Here is a 24,733-nt window from a genome sequence, read left to right as displayed (position 1 = left end):
GCACAGATGGAGAATCAGCCAGGTGATGACCCCATACCTCAGTTGCCCATTGCTTCAACATTGACGCGTTGTAGTTGTGTGCCCTGACACGACCCACCAAGACCCGACCTGCTGTGTCCATGGAGTCGCACAATTGTGTGTCCTCGGTTAACTTAAGTAAAACCTCACAGGCCTTAGGTTTCAAACACTTATTTTTTTTAGATGCCCTGGTCCTATCATCAGATGAGGGTTTTTGTGGGCTAGTCGAAGGGAGAAGTGTCCCAGTGATAGGAGAATCTAAGATAGGCACTGAGGTGGAGATGCTAGTTAAGGGAGAAATCTCGTTGAGGTTACCAGATTGGGGAGCAGCAAGCAGCAACGAGGGTTGATGGTTGGCAACATGAGCCTCTTGTTCGCAGGATTGAGTAGTCGAGGGGACATGAGAGCCAACCGAGGGAGGAAAAGGGGCGAGGCCCACTGATAGGGTTTCACTGCTGGGGTTTAGAGGATGTTCCACAAATTGGAGAGTAGAAGGCGACAGAGGCTGTGTCGTGAGGTCTGGTAGGGTAGGGCTGACCTCCAGGAGGGTAATAACCAAGCTCTTGGATCCCGAGATTGATGGCAGTGCTGCAACGGTCGCAAAAAGTTCACAACCAAAGGAGAAGATGCCTGTCGGGTTTGAATGAGGATGTGTCCAAATAGAGACCCCCTCCAAAGGGTCCATTGATAATCAACTAAGTCCTCCATAACTGTCACTAAAAAACCGCGTCAGCTGCCTTCAGAGTGTTGGGGAGCCTATCGTTGTATAAACTGGAATGGTAGTGATGAGGGAGGGGAAGTGAAGGCTAAGACGACGAAGAGGAGGTATTAACCGCAACAGTTTGTCGACTGCGAAAAAGGTAACATCAAAGGCGTACGGGCTAGCAGATGTCACGAGGTACCATTACTATAGCTGAAAATAATTTTGTGCTTCAAGAACGTGAATAAACCCAAAACTGCGACAGATCCCGATATGAAACCCCCGACTCCATCTCTTCGGGTACATTCATCCAGGTTCTCAAGTACTTCAGTTGCAGTGTTGATGGTGTATCTGTTGGTGGATTAGTTAGTAGGTAAAGAAATTAATTATTTTTCCATGTCTCTGGTTTATTTATATTTATATTTATTTATCATATCTCTTTTATTTACCATGGTATTTGGCCCATAGACTTGGTATATAATTAGATGTTGATTTCTAATCCTATTTGATATATTTTTGTTTATTTATTATACCTCTTTATACCTCTTTTATATTTATTTATTTGCCATACCTCTTTTATAAATATGGTATTTGGCCCATGGTATTAATAATTATTTGTTCCATGGTATTTGCCCTATAGGCTTCACCTAAATGAAACATATTTTGTGAGTTTTTAAATCTAAAGAAGTTTATGGAATAAATATAAAAGGTGGTTTTATTTATTTACACTACTTCTAGTTTATTTATATTTTTATTTATTTACCATGCCTTTGAGTAAATATAAAAAAAGTTTCATTTATTTACCATATCTCTAGTTTATTATATTTTTATTTATTTACCATTTCAAAAAACTCTTATATTTTAAATTTATATTGTGTTTATACATGCTAATAATTAGATTGATTTTTAAATAAGGCCGACATTAAATTAAAATGTTAAATTTTAAACATTAAGTTTACATTTATATGTTTAGGTTTTTATGTGAAATCTATCTCCATACTCTCCTATACTAAGTTGTTTATATTTATGTTTACCTTTACATTTACATTTTTATGTGAGATCTCCCTGTAAAGGAACTTTCAACCCACTAAATCATACATATATGTATATATATTGAAATCACTCTTAGCACAATAATTTACATCGATGTCATCATTAAATAATTATAAATTATGGATATATGATATGACTTCCGAATTAAAATTTTTAAAATAATATTATTGTTTTTACGATGATTTCAGATATTTAAATCTGGAGGGTGTTCTATTTTTTTAATTTGAAAGATTCGTGATTTTGCAGCCGCATGATCATAATTTGGCTTGGTGTGATTACATTTTTTAGTAAATTGCATGATAGTAAATTGTCTTTTTCTGCCAATTATATTTTGCGTGCTATGAAAGTTGAATATGTCCAAAAATGTACTTCTGCCAATTATATTTTGCGTGCTATGAAAGTTGAATATGTCCAAAAATGGACTTCTGCCAATTATATTTTGCGTGCTATCAAAGTTGAACATGTCCCAAAATGTACTTCTGCCAATTATATTTTGCGTGCTATCAAAGTTGAACATGTCCAAAAATGTAATGAAAAGCGTGGTGTTCTGCACGTTGCACGTTGTTGGGTTGGAGTACAATGCAGAACAATGGGATGAAAATAAAGTACGCCGTTTGAGTATCAATTAAGGACACAAACTTCAAAGTCTCAGTGTCCTTTTATCTTTGAGGTGGATCTGGAAGGTAGTTGGTCCACGAAATTAGAGATCGGCATCTTCGACTGTCCAACTAACGTATGTGGGTAGCTCTTGATATTTTACATTTCTATTTTCCCAGAGACACCGACACCATCAAAAAGATTGAAGATACACTCCAGATCGAAGCAATAGCGAGCAGGATTAGCAATAGAGATGGCAACAGTCGTCGATGATATGTCTCTCTGTGCTTTTAGAGAGCACCCAAAACAGGTACAGTTGCATTACAGAAGACCATTCACTGAATACCCGAACTCAAAGAAGTTACAGCACAGAAAAGCCTTCAAACCTAGAATAAATTCTTGTTGGAGTCAAAGAAGTATATCTGGTGGAAAGAGAGTGGAGGAGATTGTAAAACAGGCGAAGGAGATGATGAGGAAATCTGGTCAGTGCGACCCTCCTCGCTGGTTCACTCCTCTTGACTGTGGAGAGCCTCCGCCAAATGCTCCTTTGCTTCTCTATCTTCCAGGTTCTTTTACTTTTTCAATATTCAAAACACCTGTAAGGAATGATCTCACATATAGGATTGAAAATATGGGTTGTTTCTCATTGACCATTATTATGTTCTGTTAACCATGTTTTGTTTATTTTGAAATAATGTTGCCTGATATAGGCAGCATCCAAAATGTTTTTAGTCCTCAAATTGCTTTGACCAGACAATAGGCCAGGGCTTTCTGACCCTTTACCAATGTTGCAAACTTAGCATCAGCAAAAAATCAGTGGGGTTATCAACTTGGGAAATCGGAAAACCGGAAAAGTATGGGAAAAAACTTCAAAAGTCGGTCATTATAAACTTGGACATGAAAACTCAGAAGAACGTAGAAAAGTTAGTAATCTGACAAACTCAGAGAAGGCACGAGAAATTGGAGAGTTCTGCAACAGTGCTGTATACTGTGGGCTGAGTTTTGCAACACTGCTGTATGCTGCTGCCATCAGCATTGTCAGATAACCTAGACTTGGGGAAGAAAAGGCAAAGAGTAAGAATATGTCTCAGACTTGGGGTAATATAGTAGAAAAACTGATAGGCCTAGGCCAATGTTAGTTAAGCACAAATCTATAGTTCTACCAAAGTCTGTCAAAATGGTCAAACTGGCAGAGTAATTGAGCTCTTGATCAAAGTCACTGGTTCTTGATCAAATCTACGAAGTCTTAGTGAAGTTTGATTAAATTCACCAAGCCTTGTTGAAACTGTGTGAGTCTTGGCATGCTTGACAAGGTAATCAAATTGGACCAAAATTAGTAAACTCAGCTCGTTTAAAAGTCTAACCATGTTTTCAGATGGTGGTTTGAGTGGCATCTAACCGACTGAATCTGAAAAAGTGTTGGCTCTTGTCCACCATCCTGGCCATGCCTGAATTTGAACAAGTGGGAGGAGTATGCATCAATTCTTCCCAACTAGGTTGAGTGTCAATATTTAAGCAAATTATTCTAGGCAACCATGCACAAGAATCTCAATGGTAGTTAGCTTGGATAATCACTTTGGCACACTTTGTGTGTCCAAATTTAAGAGGAGTGAAAAAACACAGTGAAACACAAAGTTACCCAGATTGAAAATTCAATGCAGCTTCATAGCTCTTATCACATTAAGATACCACTTTGCCACACCATACCCAAAACCGGTTACATAGAGAGTATATAAAACTACATGTTTGACTCAATCTAATACTTTGTTTGATATGGTCTAACTCATTATTATAAAGTGTTACTTGTGCAATGAATGCATTACAGTCCCAAAACTATTGGCGGAGTAAAGTGTTAGTTTTTGTAGCATATGTGTTCTAGCCACGAAATTTGTTGGAGAGGGTAGAATGCATGAGATCTCCAAAAGTGAGAAATCGTTTATGGAAATTCCACCTAAAGATGAGACTTAAGTAGATTATTAACCTATTTTTTAATGTTTACTAAGTCTAAACTTAGTAAAACTCTGATCGACTTCAAGATGATAGTATCCCTTGATTAAGTTTTAATCTTGGTCATTAGTGCTCCAAGAGAGTATTATAAGAAGAGGTGATCGTACTTGGGGAACACACCAAAGACACTTAAGAAACATTTCCTTGTGCATAGCTGAAAGAGCTTGAGTTAGAGAGGGACACCATGACAAAGATTTCTAGATCTGGAGACGTAGTGGCAAGAGGCCAAGTTATTTACAACTCGAGTGCAGTTAGTGTGAGTGTAGGTAGAAGCTCAAGTATCAAGTACTGGTGACAACTCGAGTATGGGTTGAAGGGTGAGTACAAGAAGCCACCCGAGTGTAGGCATTGCAAGTTTCGTGGGTTTCTTGTGGAGGAAGGGAATTTCCCTTAGATAATTTCAGCCATATTTTCTTGTTGTGGATTGCTAGTTTAGGCATCTAGATTGTACTCATAATTTCATTGCTGCATAATAATAAAACCCTCATATGCTGCATGGGTTTTCCCAAGTTGGGTTTTTCCGGGGATATTTGTCCAAAAATAACTATCATATTTTTATGTGTGCGCATATTTTCTCAGTGCCAACGCTATTTATTTTCCGCAAAATTTTATTTGTGAAGTTTGGAGTGTGTTTAATTCGATGTTGTTGTAGTAATAAATTGAATAATTAATTTATCAATTAGAAGAATTAATACCAGTTGCTGCAATAGGGTTTTAGACTTGAAATTTTCACATGGTATCAAAGCGTAAGTGATCAATCGGGAAGCTCAGAAGCGAAGGAGATAATTTCGTTGTTCAGATGAAGCAGCAGGCCAAAATTATCAGAAGTTGCGCATTACCTATACAGGTAGGCCAAATTACTGGGGATAGGGTTTGATTTTCAGTAGAAGGTTGGCAGAAAAGTCCAGTTGCCTAGGATAGTGATTCCACCAGTCAGAGGGAGCAACAACAGCTTAGATTTTCGTTGAGAAGATTTCTGGTTGGACGCAGAGGGTTTTGCAACAACAAAAGGTGGAAGAGAAAAGCATACACAGAAGGAAAATTTATCTCAAGGGACTTCGATTCTTAGAAGTTTGATTTTTCCAATAGTAGATTGGTAGTAGTTGGGTGCATATTTTCTCACTTGAGAAGGGAGTGCGTATAGTAGAACCAGAAGTTGAGTAGAGGGAAAGAGGGAGTTTTCGACATAATCGATATGGCCACGACTGGGCTTATTGATTAGGATAGGTTGGGGGGAGCTTCTAACTATGTCATATGGAAGGCCAAGATGTCCTTCCTGTTAGATGAATATGACCTGAAGCTCTACATAGATAATGTTGTGACAGTTCCCTAGGATGCAGATCAGCTGAAAGAATACAGGAAGGAGATGGCAAAGGCAAAGCGGTTGATCCTAGATGGAGTCTGGGACCATATAGTCTCACATATATCTAGCAAGGATATTGCCAAACAAATGTGGGATGCTCTCACTCAGCTATATCAGGGTACTTCTGAGCAACGGAAGATGTTCCTAGAAGAAAAAATCAATGCATCAGGATCTAGAAGGGAGAAGGCATAGATACCTTCCGCACCAGGATTCAGGAGGTCTGAGATCAACTTGCAGCTGTTGGGGCAACGCCTCAATCATCAAAGTTAGTACAGTTGGCACTAAACAATGTCTTAGAGGATTGGGACGTCTTCATCCAAAGTATATTGGGCAGAGACACGCTACCTAGATGGGACAGGATGTGGTCTGATTTGCAGCAGGAGGAAATAAGGTGATCTTTGCTTAAGAGCTCCATCAGTGGCAGTAGTAATAGTAGATAGAAGGGTGTGAAGGAGGAGGATAATGTGGCCCTGGCATCGAAGGGTCCCAACCAGGGGAAAGGGGATCAAAAGAAGAAGAAGAAGGATGTGTTAAAGGTCAAGTGCTTTAGGTGTGGCGAGTTTGGCCACTACAGTACTCAGTGTCCTCTCAGGAAGAAGGACAAGCAGGACAAGCAGGATCAACAGGCAGAATCCATGAAAGTAGACAAGCTTTCCTCTAGGCTAGAGGAAAAGTTTGCTATTTTTGTAGATATACCTCCAGGAGTGAGGTGGGTGGTTTGGTGTTGTAGCCCTAGAGAGATACAGATACTGGGCAGGATTCTTGAGGTATCCTCCTCATGGATCAATACCTTGCTATGGGGGCCCACAATATTCATTGTTTGGTAGCAAGATGGATCAATGGAAATTGATGCAGTCTGTACTAGAGTGATAGTTGCACACTTTTGGGAATCACGATTTCCGTTAGACCAAAATCCACAGGTGTCTGTCAACGATCCCATCGGCAGAGATAAGGATCCACGAGAGGCGGTTAGTCTATGTTGTGAAACATATGGGGAGTGTTAGTTTATCCAACATCCAACAATCTCGCCCCCAACGCGAGTTGGGTGTGTATCAAACTTGTGACCTACGCTCTGATACCACTTGTTGGGAATCACGATTGTCGTTAGACCAAAACCCACATGTGTTAGTCAATGATCGCATCGCCAGAGATAAGTATCCATGAGGGGCGGTTACTCCATGTCTTGAAACACACGGGGATCGTTGGTTATCCAATGTCCAACACAGACTTGTAGTAGATAGTTGTTGAGGAGTGCAGAGCAGTGTTGACAGAAAAGCAAGTGGCTCAATGCAAAGCTGACAGTAATGCAGATTCTTCAAAGACAATATAGATGCTAGTAGTAGTCAGGACTCGGGAGACAGATGCATCACACTAAACACAGTCGATTTAGTATTTTGGATGCTTCTTGGTTGTAGTAGTTGCAGTTGTAGCATCAACAGATGAGAGGAAGTTGCAGTGTTGCCAGTAGTATAGGCTCCATACCATTCCCAGCCGACCAACCAGCCATTTCAACCATATATTCCTCCACAACCTGAGTGGAATGCACTACCCTAGGGTTGGAGACCCCCATACAACAATGCTCTAGCTTTATTTTCTTCACCTCCATTTCAACCACAACTTCTACACCCTGCTCCACCCAAACAATCTCAGATGCCTGCCCAACCAAACCCGAACCTGAACAACAGATAGGCACAACAGGTCTACAGTGGAGAGACATCCTACCCTGCTTATGTTATGGAAATTCATGAAATCAACCTTAGGTCTGAGAGAGTGCTCCCAGATAACCAACCTCCATCTCCACCTAGGGAGAGTGAGGAGGAAATAGAGGAAAGTATGCTTAAAGTAAATCTACCACCCTTTCTTGAAAGATTAACCCATCCAGTCTAGCATGCCTCAGAAGAGAATGAACTTCTGGGTGAGTTGAAAAATCTATGTGTCAAAATCCCACTTCTCCAAGATATTAAAGATGTACCCATTTACAACAAGCTGATTAAAGAGAAGTGTTTCAAACATCTAGGAAGGCGAAAAAGAGACACCCCTACCATTAATGGCATTGGAGGCTGTCTGACTTAATGGTGGGGCAGGTAATTTGCCTAAAGTATTTAGACCTTGGGAGCCCTGTAGTAGATGTACACATCGATGCACCATTGTCTTCCATAGCTTGATTGATTTTGGGGTTTCCATCAATGTAATGACTAAGGACACTATGCTCAAGTTGAATCTCCAGGGATCATTAACAAAGACCACGACAGTCTTGCAACTTGCAGACCGATCCACAGCAGCCCCTAAGGGTATTGTTGAAGATGTGATGATTTCCATTGATTCCTGGGAATACCTTGTGGATTTCTAAGTCCTCCAGCCTAAAACCAAATTTAATGGTTATCCTCTCATCCTTGGGAGGCCTTAGTTAGCCACTGCTGATGCCTACATACGTTGCAAGGTTGGAAATATGACTATCAAAAGTGGGCTTCTATCCAAGCAGTTGGTCTTGTACCCTCCTGCTTAGCCATCTCTAGAAAATGACTTACCTTTATGGCTAGAAGAGGAGGAAGAATATGAAGTCTACTCCCTCCAAATATATACCCTAGAAACTGTCATAGGAGGAGGGCAGCTTGATGAAGATGATTTAATTGAACACATCCTCCAAAATCAAACTCCGAACACCATGTCCTTGGAGGAAGTAGTGAAGGAAACCAAGGACAACTGTCGGATTGATCTATGCTTAGCTGAATCAAACCCTACTCGTGTCAAGACAATAGAACTCGGCCCTGAAAGAGTATTGAAAATCAACCCCTCTCTCAATACACCAAGAAGAAGAGTTATGTAATATGCTAAGAGAGCATTTGGATGTCTTTGCTTGGAATTACAAAGAAATGAAGGGAGTGCACCCCTTGGTGTGTACTCACCACATTTACATCAAGGAAGGTTGCAAACCAGTCCAACAACCCCAAAGGAGAATGAATCCAACTCTCAAGGATATAGTCAAAGAAGAATTGCAGAAGTTGTTGGATGCAGAATTCATTTTGTTTATTTGGGGTAGCATCAGATGTGCTCTAGCCACGAAATTTGGTGGAGAGATTGGGGCACATGACATCTCCAATACCTAGAAAGGGTTTGGGAAAATTCTAAATAGATTAGGGGATATTTGTTAGGATATTCCGACACATAGGATATAGTTAAGATCAACTTGGTCTAGTTTAGAGTTAGGTATAGAGTTAGGTAAAGTGTCTTTCTTTACCGTTGTACATATTGTAACTTACAATCCGACGGTCACGATATGTAGTGATCCGACGGTTCACTCTCACCTCGGTATTATCGACACTTGATCCGTGGCTTGACACCCGATTGGTCCATGAGTTCTATTTAAAGCGCATGGAGGGTCATTGTTCGGGTAATCCGTGCATGAGAGAAGCTTATGTAAATTTTCATTCTTTGATCAATAAATTGTTTGTACCCACGTTGGGACAGGCCGTGGACTGTTTCCCTCCTTGCACTCTGAGGGTTTTAACCACGTCAAAAATACTGGTGTATTGATTTGAGATCTGGTTGTGAGCGGTGTCCTTTTGGTATTCTTTCTGAGGAACTTACCCTGTAAATTCCTACATGGTATCAGAGCTATTTGAGGGCCGCGTCCGTTGGTGATCCAAATCTGAAGCCGGTAGAACTGCATGCGGCTGTCGTTTCCTAGATCTGCTGTTTCTGACTGCTTTCGGCCCGAGAGGACTGCTCTGTTGCGTTCGGAGCATCTGTTTCAGTGAGGAACCCCTTTCGTTTCACGCGAAAAGGTTTCCGGTAGCCCTAGCTGCGTCATTTTTCAGATCGGGAGGTATACAGTGTTTTTTGCAGTTTACTGTCATTTTCTCTCTGCTTATTTCGGTTTCGGTTTATTTAGCCTTTTTTTTCCCGGATCTATACCTTTCATTTCTGCGTATGCTCTTTGCCCTGCGACTCTGTGCGATCTGGGCAAATCAGAAACAGAAAGAAAGGATTTTTTCTCATGCGTATGCTCTTTTCCCTGCACCTTAGTGTGATCTTGGAAAATCAGAAACATTGAGAAAAATATTTAGTTTTTCGGTTAAAAGCTAACTTTGAGATTTTTTTTAAAATTCTAGTTTTTTGGCTAAAGCTAACTTCGAGCCGTAAGGTTCGTTTTTCTTTGCATATTCGTGTTGGGTTTTGTGTTTTGTGTTTTGTAGGGGAAAAGAGCCTTCCCAAGGCAAGCACGCAAATCGAGGCCCCCCCCCTCCCCCCTCTCTCTCTCTCTCTCTCTCTCAAATATTTTGTATAGATCAATTGGTTCAAAGGCTTTTTAAGAGAGTAGAGGTCTTGGGTTCAAGTCTCCATTTTGTGGGGGCGGATTTTTTCATTCCCGCACATTCGCGCACTTTGCCGGCAACGTCAACAATTTTTTTTCAAAAAGCCATAACTTCTTCATCCGGAAGCCTTTTTCAGAGCCGTTTTTTTTAAAACCGCCTATTTTTTCGAGATCTATCCATTGGACCACTTACTTTCAGCATCTTCAGCTTCAGTTTTTTTTTCAAAAAATGGAAAGTCCATGCCAAGTCATTCTTGACAGCACTAACTACTTCCAATGGGTAGCCTACATGGGAGATTTACTTAGAAGTAAAGGTCTCTTCAGAATAGCCACAGACCAAGAGAAGAAACCCAAAGATGAAGACAAGGCCGAAAAATGGGAAAATAGACAAGATCAAGCACGTGGTTTGATAGGAATGTCTGTTTCTCCTGATCTTAGATTCCACATTGCAGAAATTGAAACTCCTCATGAAGCATTAGAAAAACTTGCTAAAGTTTTTGGGATTAAAAATGAAATTAGAGCCCATCAACTTGAGAATGAGTTGCTTACTTTGGATCCTAATAATTTTTCTTGCATTGAAGATTTCTTGTCCAAATTCAAGACCCTTAGATATCTCTTGGAAGGTGTTAAAGTTAAGAAAGAAGATGGTAACCTTATTTATTCCATCCTTACTAAGTTGGGACCAGCCTACTCTGTATTTGTTTCCACTTTCCATTCTACAAGGGAAGCTTTCATTTGTCAAAGCAAAGACTACAAACCCCCTTCCTTTGACTCCTTTTGTGATTCCTTAATAAGAGAACAAGAAAAACTCTTACACCTTGGTCTTCTTAATCTTGGAAACTCTTCCTCGAAAGCGTTAGCCGCCCAGCAGCAACCAAATTCAAAGAATCCTAAGAAGTCTTATCCTCAAAGGAATGGTCCTAAACCAACTCAGCCTCAAGATGAAAGATCATTTCAGCAAAATGACAAGACCAATAAAAACAAATGGAAGAGGACTGACAGACATTGTAACTTTTGTAATCGAGATGGCCACTTAGAATCTAAATGCTTTAAGAAGATGGAAGCCTTGGAAGCCGCAATGAAGAAACATAACATCCATGTGGAGCCTACTTCAACTTCAACTTCCGGAATGGCACTTTCTGCATGTCGTTGTCAATCATCTCAGTCTGGTTATGCTTTAAATGTATCTTCTTCTTCTTCTCATTCTCATGAGTGGCTCATTGATTCTGGAGCCTCTTATCACATGGCCAAAAACCAAGCCATGTTTTCTTCTTTAAAGATTGTAACACCAAAAATATATATGTTGGTGATGATAGATCTCTTAGTGTTGTAGGGACTGGAACTGTTCATCTAGACAATGGTCAGTTTAATGATGTATTATGTGTTCCAACCTTATCCTGCAACCTTCTATCTGTCTATCAGATAACTCATTCAGGTGAAGGCAAAATTGTTGAATTTTCACCTCATGATGTTGTAATCAAGGATCTAAAAGATCCTAAACAGATTCTAGCTACTGGTCTTGCTGATGATTCCACAAGGTTGTATAAGTTTCACAACTTTGGGTCATCAAATCTTCCCTCAGTATTTGTTGCTCATAATGATGAAGTGAGCAAACTTTGGCATGAGCGATTTGGTCACTTAAACTATCGCTCCCTTCAGCATCTATGTAAAGAAAATATGGTGACAGGTCTTCCTATGATATCTTGCAGAGATGGTGTTTGTTCCGGATGTGTACTCGGAAAACATCATCGGGACAGTTTTGACAAACGTGCCTCTTGGCACGCCTCAGCCCCTTTACAGCTTGTGCACAGTGATTTATGTGGTCCTCTTCCTGTTGCTTCATTCTCTGGTTGCAAGTACTTCTTAACCTTCATTGATGATTTCTCCAGACGCACTTGGGTATACTTCTTAAAACTCAAGAGCGAAGTATTTAACACTTTTTTGGCCTTCAAAGCCTTTGTTGAAAAACAATCTGGACATCAAATTCTTAAGCTAAGAACTGATAATGGTGGAGAATATGTTAAAAACACATTCATCAACTTTTGCACTGAAAATGGAATTCAAATGCAACATACTGTTCCATACACTCCACAACAAAATGGTGTAGCTGAAAGGAAAAATCGCACCTTAAAGGAAATGGCTAATTGTATGCTGCAATCTAAAGGACTCAGTCTTAGTTTTTGGGCCGAAGCAATTAATTGTGCAAATTATATAATCAATCGCACTCCTACTAAGGTTCTAGAGAATATCACTCCAGAAGAAGCTTGGAGTTCCATTAAACCAGATGTAAGTCACTTTCGTGTGTTTGGAAGTGAAGCATGGGCCCATATTCCAGATGAAAAGCATAAAGCTTTAGAACCTAAGAGTGAGAAATGCACTTTTGTTGGATATTCTGAAGATGTAAAAGGTTACAGACTTATTCCATTTAAGTCCAAAAATGTTATCATTAGAAGAGATGTAAAATTTGATGAAAATAAATCGGCCTGCGAGCCTAGTCCGGCGGATGTGCCACCTCTTCCTATCTCTTCTACTTTTGAAAACATTTCTTCTTCAGATGATGAAAGTGAGGATGACAATCCTCCCCCACCTTCTCAGGATCCTCAACTTCCAAGATGGGTCCGTGCTACTCGAGATGCAGCAGGTGATCTTGCCGGTGATCCTACAGATCAGCGACGTACACGTTCTCAGTTTGAAAGAGCCTCTTCTTTACTGGCTCAAGCTCCAGTAAATCATGATCCTGACACTTTTGCAGAAGCTTCAGGCCATCCACATTGGGAAGCAGCTATGAATGAAGAATATCATTCATTGATGACAAATGATACATGGGATCTTGTTCCTCTACCAACGGGACGAAAACTTGTAAGATGTAAATGGGTTTACAGAACCAAGTATGGACCAGATGGCAAAATTGATAAACATAAAGCTCGTCTTGTTGCTAAGGGCTTTTCACAGGTTGAAGGCATTGACTACACTGAAACCTTCGCCCCTGTTGCCAAAATGAACTCTATCCGCCTTGTTCTTTCCCTTGCTGCCTCTTTAAAATGGGAAGTCCATCAAATGGATGTTAAATCTGCCTTCTTGCATGGGGACTTGCAGGAAGAAATCTATATGGAACAACCCATTGGCTTCATACAAACAGACTCAAGCCTTGTGTGTCGACTTAAGAAATCCCTTTATGGTCTCAAGCAAGCTCCTCGGGCTTGGTATGCCAAAATGGATAGCTTTCTTTTAGAATATGGCTTTTCTAGGTGTCATTCTGACAATACTGTCTACACCAAGAAAGTGGGTGACTCTCTTATCATCCTTGTTCTTTATGTTGATGATCTTATCCTTACTGGTAGTGATCCCAACCTTATAAACCATGTGAAGTCTATCCTTAAAAAGAAATTTGAAATGACAGACTTAGGACACTTACACTATTTTCTCGGTCTTCAAGTCTTGCAATCCAAGGAGGGTATTTCCCTTTCCCAGTCCAAGTATGCTTGTGATATTCTTCGTCATTTTCACATGGAAGACTGTAAGCCAGCCCCTTCTCCCTTTCAGTCTGGAGTCAAACTTTCAGTCTCTTGTTCTTCTCCTGAAGTTGATGCTACCTTATACCGTCAACTTGTAAGAAAACTCTTGTACTTAACCCATACTCGTCTTGATCTTTCCTTTGCTGTTGGCCTTGTTGCTCGTTTTATGCAAAACCCCCGTGAAAGTCACTGGAAAGAAGCCAAAAGAATACTTCGTTATGTTCGAGGTACAGTACAGTTTGGGATTCATTACAGTGCCAAAGCAGCTCCTCTGTTAGTTGGTTTCACTGATTCTGATTGGGCTGGTGACCCTGATGATCGGAAGTCTACTGCCGGTTATGTCTTCACTCTTGGTTCAGGACCTATTACATGGGCTTGTAAGAAACAGGCTGCCATTTCTCTTTCGTCAGCAGAAGCAGAGTATCGTGGTGCCGTGGAAGCTAGTAAGGAAGCCTTGTGGCTTCGTCAGATCCTATCAGAGTTTGGCTTTGAGCAGCAGCATCCAACCTCCTTTGGTGTGATAATCAAAGTGCCATTCAGCTATGCAAAGATCCAGTCCAGCATCAGCGCAGCAAACACATCGAACTACACATGCACTTCATCAGAAAACTCATTCATGACCATGCTCTTGAAGTACAATATTGTCCAACAGATGATCAGATTGCAGACATCTTCACAAAGCCTCTCACAGAGGCGAAGTTCACTAAACTTCGATATATGCTTAGAGTTCAGGAAGTTGTCACTAAGGGGGGATAGGCTCTAGTGCCTCCTTCCTTCTCCTATTGTGTCATATTTGTAAATCCTTCAATCCTATCCCAAGTTGTTCTTAAGGGGGGATGTTAGGATATTCCGACACATAGGATATAGTTAAGATCAACTTGGTCTAGTTTAGAGTTAGGTATAGAGTTAGGTAAAGTGTCTTTCTTTACCGTTGTACATATTGTAACTTACAATCCGACGGTCACGATATGTAGTGATCCGACGGTTCACTCTCACCTCGGTATTATCGACACTTGATCCGTGGCTTGACACCCGATTGGTCCATGAGTTCTATTTAAAGCGCATGGAGGGTCATTGTTCGGGTAATCCGTGCATGAGAGAAGCTTATGTAAATTTTCATTCTTTGATTAATAAATTGTCTGTACCCACGTTGGGACAGGCCGTGGACTGTTTCCCTCCTTGCACTCTGAGGGTTTTAACCACGTCAAAAATACTGGTGTATTGATTTGAGATCTGGTTGTGAGCGGTGTCCTTTTGGTATTCTTTCTGAGGAACTTACCCTGTAAATTCCTACAATATTAAAATAATTAATATTTTTAATGGAGTCCCTAAGTCTAAACTTAGGGAAAATAAAATATCAATGTCTATTAATATGAATCTGTGTTAGAATGGTCCAAAAGACATGGATTAAGCCAGATCTAATCTTAGCCGTTGATTAGGGACTTAATCTCGGCCGTTGAGATGTCAACAGGAAAAATATAAGAGGAGGCTTGAGGGTTACTTGGAGAATACACCAGATGATCAGTCATTCTATTCTCTAGAGCGGGGTTTGCTAAGAGAGATAGAATCAATGATCATAGAGCAGTTGAGGGGCATTGAGTACAGAGAAATAGAGAAGGCAGAGATTATGCCGGGAGAGCAGTGCAGCAGCCAAGGAGGGTGACATAGAGGCAGCAAGGACTCACACAGGGCCATGCAGAGGCAGCCAAGTGTTGCGGAGAGCACCAGAGGGGCCAGCACAACTGCTGTAGAGGCTCCCAAAGCTGATGTAGGACCTCCTGGGGCTGACGCAGGCCTAGAAAGGCTGACGCAGGGCCAGCATGAAACACAGAGGGGTTGACGCAGCCTAGTTTGGGCAGATGCTGGGGTTGCAGAGCAGTTTTGTGTTGAGGAGCTGTCGAAAGGATTTTCTGGGGTTTCAGCTAGGAGATTTCCCTCAAAATGTGAGGTATAGCTGCTAAGGAAATTCTCTGTTGGGTAGGCTAGTTTCGACACCCAGGTTGTACTCTGATATTGCTTAATAAGAAAATCCTCAGATAGTTGCACTGGTTTTCCCGCATTGGGTTTTTTTGGGGGCATTGGTCCAAAAATAATGGTGTCATGTGGTGTGTTTGTTCTTGTTTCTTTTAGTTGCTGATCTATAATATGTTGAGCATGCACTAGTGTTTATTTTCAGTATTTACTTTGTAAATAACTTGTAATGGAAAAATAACAAGTAGGTAGGAATAAATCAGAAAGAGTGCATGAAGGGTTTCTAAACTAAGTAAATTTAGAAACTCCAACATGGTATCGGAGGATGATTGCACATCGTAGGAGGACTAAAAGACATCAGCTGAGCGGAACAATAGCAGCAGAAAACAGCTATCCTGAGGTGACAGAAGCTGTTTCTAGCAGCGCAAAAGCCAAGAAGTGTGACACAGAGCCAGTCAGAGCCATGCAAAAGAAGTCGGGAGCTGTGCAGAGGCTCTAAGAGGCCAGCGTCGCTGACGCAGAGGGCCAGAGGGCTGACGTAGGGCATCCCAGGGCTGACGTAGACCCATCTGAGGTAACGCAGAGCCAACATGAGGCAGAGAGGGGCTAACGCAGTTCACAGAGAGGCAGTTGCTGGAGTCTAGAAGGATGCAGAAATATTGCAGAGTGGGGTTGGTGAGGTATTGTAGTTAGAACCCATGTTGCTTGGGAGCGGGAGCGGGAGCGACCATTTTCAGAAGCTCCCGGTTTGGGAGCGAATCCAGGAGCGATTTTTAAAATATATATATATTTTTTATATTTTTTAATTTTTGATACATATATGTCAACAAAAACATGTAGAATGATGAATTAGACATAAAAAAACATAAAAAAACATAGATTGATCATTGAACCATATCACATCAATCATCTAGAAATTATAATCGTCATCAACCATGTCCACAAGTTAGTAAAATACATATTACAACTGCGACATATTGAGTCTCATGAATCATGATTCATCAAATTCAATCTTAAAGTTTCAACTTCAAGCTTTCAAAATTGAAAATTCAATAACATTTATCATCATTGATCACCAAAGTTGTACTTGTAAGCTAAGTTTAACCATTACAAGAAGTAATATCTAAGATATTTCTAAATCCTAACTTCTAACTGTTAACATGATATGAAATGTTATAAATTTATAAAATGAAACATGAATAATGAAATGAAATGAAACAACTTTAGTCTTTCACGAAGCATCATATTCATAATTCACATCATTACCAATGAGTTATAATTGCCAAGGCCCAACTTCAAACTTCAAATTTTCATTGTCACAGTGATATATTGTTTACAAAAAATATCATTATTATATGAAAGAGTCAAGAGTCAAGAGTCAAGGACTCAAAACTCAATAGTTATGAAAGCTAAAGTCTAATAGAAACTAAAAAAGACAAGTAAACTGTAAATCAGAATCTACATGTGGCCCTTGCCACGAGAGTCTCCAGGAGTATAAGCAGGTCGTGGTGGTCTTCTAGGAGTCTCCCGCACAGACCGACGACCAGAACTAGAACCTCCACATGATGGTGTAGATGGAGGTGGCGACAACAAAGGAACAAGACTCAGACCTCGAGCACTGCTACTGGATGGTGGAGGTGGAGGTGGAGGTGGCATGGCTGTTGCAGCTGCTTCATCTTCATCCCTTACAAGTTCCTCTTCCAGTTCTTCAATATGTACAATGCCATCCTCCAAATTGTCATCCTCTAGGTGATTGTCCCAAATTTTATATGTGGGATCTTCATAAACCCGATCACAGTAATGACTCAACAACCTCAAGTTGTAGTGCACATAAACCAGGATTTCTGCTCGGTTTTCGTTGAGTCTGTTTCTTTTCACATTATGTATGTAGCTATAGGTGCTCCAACACCTCTCTGCAGAAGAAGTATTTACAACCTGTGAAAGAACTTTTTTTGCCAATTTTGGCAAAAGTCCATGCCCGCCATATGTTTCCCACCATGTGATAGTATCAAATCTATCTCTGTCGTCCATTGCATGGAAGTTACCATACAAACCAGTGCCACTGAAGTATCAACCTATTTCAAGGCGCACAGCTGCACATTCCTCCCTGTCAGGTACCAACTTTTCTAATGCTTCCAAATATCCTTTAGTTACCTCTGGATCTAAATGGGGTTTGGTCCTAACCCCACCCCCTGCTGCAGGTTGGCCCAACCAAGATGTAGAGTAGTATTTTGGCGTAAGGATATACGCCAAGCAATGTAGTGGAAGATTAAGCCTATTCCATCGTTCACACACACAATCATGAATCAGTTTGTACAAGTTGGGATCTCTATTATGAACAATGTCTTTTATTTCCCCCAACATGGTATCCATTTGCTCATACACCTTGCCAATCACTGGTTTGTCTATATCTGCAAACCTAATCATGTGATAAATTGGCTTGGTGAAATCCAATACCTGCCTCACAGTTGTCCAAAACTGCCCATCAAGAGCGGCCTCCTCCACCATTTCAAAACCTGCCATGTCAGCTACATTTGTAGCCCTTTCCTTTAATACCTGCCAATGTGGACTTGATACCATGCTAGCTAATGCCTCTCTTACCTTCAAAAGGCGCCTGGAGGTGAGGTAATGGCTACCAAATCTGGTCTTCGCAATCTTCAACAACTCCAATCTCGAGTGACTATGGAAAAGGCCATGGGTATTACTATGATTTGTAATAAATTTTATCATTTGTTTGCCTTTCTTGTACAAATCACCAATCCATTGGTATTGTTCATTTTTGTTCTTGACAATATCATGCAACAGAAGGTTCAATGTGTGAACCAAACATCCAGACCAAAATATGTTGGGGTATTTACCCTCAATAATTGCTCTCGCTGCCTTACAATTAGGAGCATTATCAGTGATGACTTGGATGACATTGTATGGGCCAATACGCTCAATTGTTTCAAGTAATGCTTCTGCAATGTTGATGGCAGTCTTGAACTTGTCTGAGTAATCATGTGCAGCTAGAAAGATGCGACCACTAACAGACACAGCAAGAACACTTATCAATGGCTTGCCTTTTACATTTGTCCATCCATCAGATACAATGGACACCCCATGGTCAGTCCAAGAACTTGTCATTCTATTCAAAGAATGTGATATTTTTTCTTTTTCATGATCAAGGCCAACGGTTCTTGCCTTGTCATACCCAGGGCTCTTGTATCCTTTAGGGGCATCATTTATGACAGAAACCATTTTGTGCCAATAAGGTGAGTGAAGAACATTGAATGGTATTCCACATGCATAGAGAAACTTGTAAACCTTTGAATCCACATCATTCCTACACCCCTCATCAAGAAAATCTGATATGGTTCTACACCTTAAAGATGATGACCCTGTGCCTCCATATCCACTGCCTTGGGAGGATGCTGAAGGCGTTCTTTGTGATTGTGAGCTTGGTTCAAAGAAACCCCTTGATTTTTTTGATCTGTGTTGGGCTTCCTCCTCTTCCCTTATGTATTTGGCTCTATCCGCCGCTGACACCGCTATACAAGTTTTGATTCCTATTTGTTTGTCTCCATCCCATGGTCTTTTCCCGCAGAGGTGTCTTCTAGCACTGGGGTATGAACCTGTGTAATCAGTGTTGCAATGGGGGCAATGAAATTTAGTGGTTCCACCCCCTCTCCCTGTTTCAGCCCTGTTAAAGGAAAATTTCCCAATGGCTAGTTCGAGTTATCCATGTCAAAATGATCTCGACCGTTGATGAGGATCAAAATCCCTTTTAATCTCATCCATCGAAATTTTTAAATGCATTTTAATATTTTAAAAAATTAAAATCTTGCATTTATTTCCTCAAAATTTTGACTTATTATTATTTTATTATTTTATTTCATCTTTCAAATTTTTATTTATCTTTTTTAAATTTTATTTTATTATTTTTTAGTTTTTTAATTATTTAGTTATTTTTTAATTTTATTATTTTTATTTTTTTATTTTTGGATCCTCGAACTTAGCCTTTGGAAAAATCACCTAGGACCTAGGACTTAGGACTTAAGAGGGGATACAACATTTTCTAACCCTCAAGCCACTTTACATCATGAATTTTACATCTCAAGGGGGAAAACCCATTTGACATAGACCCTCATAGACCATCGAGTTCTGCAACACAAACATAATCTAGCAGATCAAGCAATTTGTAATAACCTAACCCAATAGTTAGAATTATTTCCAAATTACTTTTACATAGACTCGAAGCACACTAGGATTCCCCTAAGATTCTAATGACAAAATTCATTCCGGCTTTGGGGTTAGGCTGAAGGAAAACTTTGCTGATCATGGATTGGTGAGACAAAAAACCTTCCGGAATGTAGATCATCACTAGAAAATTAGGTTTTCCTAGGCAATTTTCATACATGACTCAGATCTGCCAAGATTATTTACAATCTACACATGCAGACTGGGTTTACAACATAACATGATCGGGCTGATGATGACAGTTGAATGGCACAGACACGTTGATCAAGCGCTATCCCTTTTGCGAAAGAGGGGGTGTACTGCTATGGGTAGTTGACACGTAGTGGTCAACATCTGACTCTACTTGGGGACACATTGCTGCATTGTAGGAATGTGAGAATCCAGAATCTGCATCCACGCAACACACAACAAAACATAAGTAGCGTCCATCCAAAAATCATCATATAACGTTAAGCACAGAAAAGATATAAGCTCTTCATTTATTAACTATCTGGAAAAGTAAATCTAATCCGAAAATAGAAATGAAAATGCTGAAAAAACAAGAAGTAGGTTAGAAATACAGAGGATGCCCCATGGCATCAGATGTGTTCAATATAGTGTATACTGAGCATTTGCCTGCTTTCAGGAAAATCTGTTGGTTGCTTGTCGGATGTGCCATGTCCAATTCTGCATACAGTAGGACTTTTTCCTATCCGAAAATCAAGTTGCTCGCTGCCATCTGATGCATTAAATCTTCTTCTCGTTCTCTTTCTTTTGCATTTTTTCTTTGTGGCAGGTTGTATCACTGATGATGTGGAACATTCTGCTTCAAAGCTCTCAGATGAAGTATGTAAGATATGCGTGACATGTCTTTCTTCATCTTGCATATGATATTTATCGTTTTTAATTTTATCTGGATCACTTTCAATTAACCACCTTTCAATCGAACCAATGACCTCCTCATAATAAGATGGAGCTTGTTGCAGCAAATAAGGAGGCTCCTGATCTATTGATGTTCCCTGGTTTTTTTCATCCTCTGACCATTGTTGAAATTTCTGAACCTGAATTGTAATGGCATCCATCTGGCTAGAGTGTTCAACCTTCATAGCACTGATTTCCCTAGCATGGTCTTCTTCCATATCTTTTATTACTTTATCGTTCTTTTCCTTTATGGTCATCAAGCAATGCTGCATAGAGTTTACCTCTTCCTTATGATTTGTTGGCATGGTAGCCAAATGATTATTATGATCGAATGTCATGATATTCATTTCTTCATCCATAGTTAATAACTTGTTTTGCATAGAATAAATATCCTTATCATGATTAGCTTTCATGGTCATCATATTTTCCTCTAAGCCTAATAACATGCTTTGTATAAAACTAATTTCTGTGTCATGATTAGTTTTCATGGCCTCAATTTCCTTAGCATGCTAATTTTGCATGATCTCCATCTCCTTATTACATTTTTCCAAGTGGGTGCATAAAGTTCTTACATCATTGGTGTAATTAGTTTGATTGATCTCCATATTTTTTACCAGCCGCATTAGTTCTTCTATAACTTGCTTCTGATTTTCCCTTTCATTGTCGACACTGATTTTATAATTTGTCCCTGCTTTTCCACTATCATGGATTTGATCTGCAATGGTACAGGTGGATGGCACATTCTGATATGAAGAATTGTCTTGAAATCTTTCATCGACAGCTGGACCTTTTATAAGATTACTTTCATTCTGTTGCACAATTTTAGGGGCACAAGGCGAGCTATCTAGATCACCATATCTATCTTTAAAAGCATTGTAAATGTCTTGTAAAGAAGTGAAAGAGTCTTCAGGACAATTATTAAACCAATTCAAAGCATCACCCTCTAAAGAAAGGACAAATAGACGCATTTTGACATCTTCATGATCATATTGAGGAAGTCTACAATACATGAACGTTATACGATAAAAACTCCATAAATGCCTTCTAACAACGACTGAACCACCACCCGAGAACAAAGGTAATTTAGAAATGGCCACTTTTGGTAAATCATGGAGATCATCAGTAAAATGACATGGTTTAAACGAATAATCCATGATGGATAACGAGGGACCAAATGGACGATAGAAAGAGATCTCTACTCAAGAAAATCAAGAGATGAAAGAAGTGGAGTCGCCTCTTGAACAATGAATCTAATTCTAGGATCCAAAAAGCAACCAACAAATAGATATGAGGGAGGCTTCTTGTCTGGGAAAAATAAAAGAAATAAAATGGAGTCGCCACCCAAACAAGAAACGAACTGAAGAGCAGTTGCTAATATGATGAAAGATAAGGTGATGAAAAGATCCAAATGATGCCAAAAAATGTTGAATCTGCCAGCTCAAATGAGAGATGAGAAAGATGAAATAATGATGAGAAATGAGAAGACGAATGTTGTTGAAATGCCAGGGACAGAAAAACTCTATCCCCTGCAACGGCCCCAAAAAATGTTGTCGCACAGATTGTCTGGGCAGCGCGACAACGCTCAGACCGGGGGCTGTCACCCTGATCCTTGATCCCTCCGTTTAAGCCGCCTCCCGAGGCTAAGGGGGGTAGACCCTATGGGATGAATGAAGACCAACTATGGACCAGTTGGGTTGGGAGACACAGCAAGGCAATTTAGCACTTGATTGATTTAGAAATTAATGTACCAGTGCCTTGTGGAGTTAATGATTAAATAATTGTTTATCAAAAAGCTGCAGAAATATGAACTTTATAATTCCATGATTAACAATCATTTATTATCAAATAACCCAAGCAAAATGCAAGATATTTAACAAACGCACAACGCCTTAATAATGATCCATCAATTAAATTTCTAAAGATTGAATGCTTTAAACAACCATACAATTTGAATGCTAACCAATTACCACTTTCATATAGCTAACTTGTGAATAAACATTTAAGTGCATTTAACTATAAAAAAGTGGAACCACGAAAGACACCACAAATGAATTTTCAATTAGTCTTTTTCAAATTTTTTATTTTTAGATTTTTTTAAACAAAACCAAAACTAAATCTAATTTATACTAAAGTCTAAATAAATAAAATCTAAATTATAAAACAAAATAAAAAGGCTAAGGATTACTTTTTTATGTTTTTGGGATTTTTTTTTTTTTAGGTTTTAATAAAATAAAAAATAAGCAAAATCAAAATCAAACCCAAAAATAAAATGAAAACAAAAATGATTTTTTAGTTTTTTTTAAATTTTATATTATTATTATTTTTTTAAAGGATTTTTATTTTATTTCACGAGGCAAAACTAAATCAAAATCTAAACGAAAATAGAAAAAATCGAAAATTCCTATGTAACCTAACGAATCCTAAATAAAGGCCAATCAAATAAAAGTTAAAAAAGTTAAAATATGTGAACTAAACTAACGTATAGTATATACAATAAAAATGAAAAAAAGAAAGAAAAAAAAAACCTAATCGTAGCCCATGGATACACAAATAAATTTTATTATTTTACTGTGTGTATGTGCAGGTGATGGCCGATGGAGGAAACAGGCTACGGAGGAGAGCTAATGCAATGATGCCTTTCAAGTATAATGGTGAGGAGGGAGGAAATGTAGGAGAGATCTTTGCAGGTGCTGCGTGAAGGAATTTGGCAACAACAACAAAGCCCAAAAAACGTTGAGCGATGGGTTAGCAAGCATTAGAGGAGGCTGCGATGGCAGAGGAAAGAGAAAAAATTCGACACGTACAGGTTCGATGGCAGAATGGAGGCAACGAAACTGCATTTGGACAGATACGGATTCGCTTGAAGGGAGCTGCGTGGATTTGGACAACGGATGGAATGAAGCCTGTATGAGAGATTGCTATGGATAGGAGAGGGCTTCACGCAGGAGAAATATAGCTACGTAATGCGTAGAAGGAAAATGCATGGTTGAGGAAAAGGACTGCGTGCAAGTTGAAGGGAATGGATAGAAATCAGGCAAACAACGTGTCAGAAATGAGCGAGGAGAAGGCAGCTCAATGGGCAGACAGAGAGGAGGGCGTGGGGGAGAGCAAAAAAAGTCAAATGTTTGGTTATGCTTTTGTTTGCAAGTATGTGGATGAGAAGAGAAAAGGCTGCGCAGAGAGGAGCTGAGGTAGCAACGGAATGAAGGAGGTTGATGGCAGAGGCCGTAGCGAGGAGGGAAAGCGATGAATGAAAACAGAGGAGGATAGAAAATGTGGGGAGGTGAAACAACAATCCCACAATCTGTATAAAAGAATTTCGAAAATTTTTGTCAAATTGAAATCCCATGCAACAAACAGATAGCCTGGAAAACCCCCACGATTCTTCAGAAACCTTAAAAAATTTGAATCTTTTCGCTTCAGACTTCCTTGATGAAAACCCCACAAAATTTTGCAGATTTGAAACAAATACCCTTGCCAGAGCTGATCTTGAGGCCAGATTGTACCCTCCAGGGCCTAGATCTGGCTTCGGATAAAATGTTTTCTTTCGACCCTCAACCTGCAATAACAAAAAACCGAGCACTCAGAGATAAAATGCAAAAGATAAATGAAACCCTAAAACCCCTAAGAAGTAGCTAAATAATTACAATATTTACAAACTAAAGGCTCTAGGTAGCCAAATTTATTGTTATGCCACAGAAATATTTTCAGAATTTTAAACTTAATGTGAGGTGCTTCAGCAAAACCTTCACGTATTCATAAAAAAAAATCAAATGATATGCCCGGGATCAAAAACCGGTTGGGCTCTTTCAGAAAACGCAATCCGGGAGTTGGTTAGTTCAGCCGAGAACTTCTCCTAACGCCCGGTAATCTTAAAATTAACGATATCCTGCACAGCTTAAATCAACCATTAACATAGAGGGAGAAAACAACAGTGAAATTCAGATAAAATGGAGATACCTGCCATTATATTTCAGAAATTAAACTATCATTCAAACCCCAGAGATCAGACAAGATACATGTGCCTAGATCAATCTTCATCAAGCTATTATCAA

The 24,733-nt window shown here is 39.7% G+C and overlaps 1 protein-coding gene across 2 annotated transcripts in view; it reads left to right on the top strand.

The window, feature by feature from the left end:
* Positions 1-2,335: 2,335 nt before the first annotated feature.
* Positions 2,336-24,733, top strand: part of LOC149214577 (phytyl ester synthase 1, chloroplastic-like) — a 415,714-nt gene continuing 393,316 nt past the window's right edge. Inside the window, exon 1 of one of the 2 annotated variants that reach the window (XM_089392330.1) lies at positions 2,336-2,934. In XM_089392330.1, the coding sequence (XP_089248456.1) occupies positions 2,622-2,934 (313 nt within the window). In that variant the 5' untranslated portion in view covers positions 2,336-2,621. The remainder of the gene's footprint in view (positions 2,935-24,733) is intronic. The other variant, XM_089392332.1, reaches the window with a different exon arrangement.

The sequence above is a fragment of the Pinus tabuliformis genome, chromosome 1_1, assembly GCF_031772625.1.
Source record: "Pinus tabuliformis cultivar Carrire ecotype Pingquan chromosome 1_1, CPIR1, whole genome shotgun sequence".
NCBI lineage: Eukaryota > Viridiplantae > Streptophyta > Pinopsida > Pinales > Pinaceae > Pinus > Pinus tabuliformis.
Note: the sequence above shows the minus strand (reverse complement) of the source record. Positions and strands in the feature narration are given on the sequence as shown.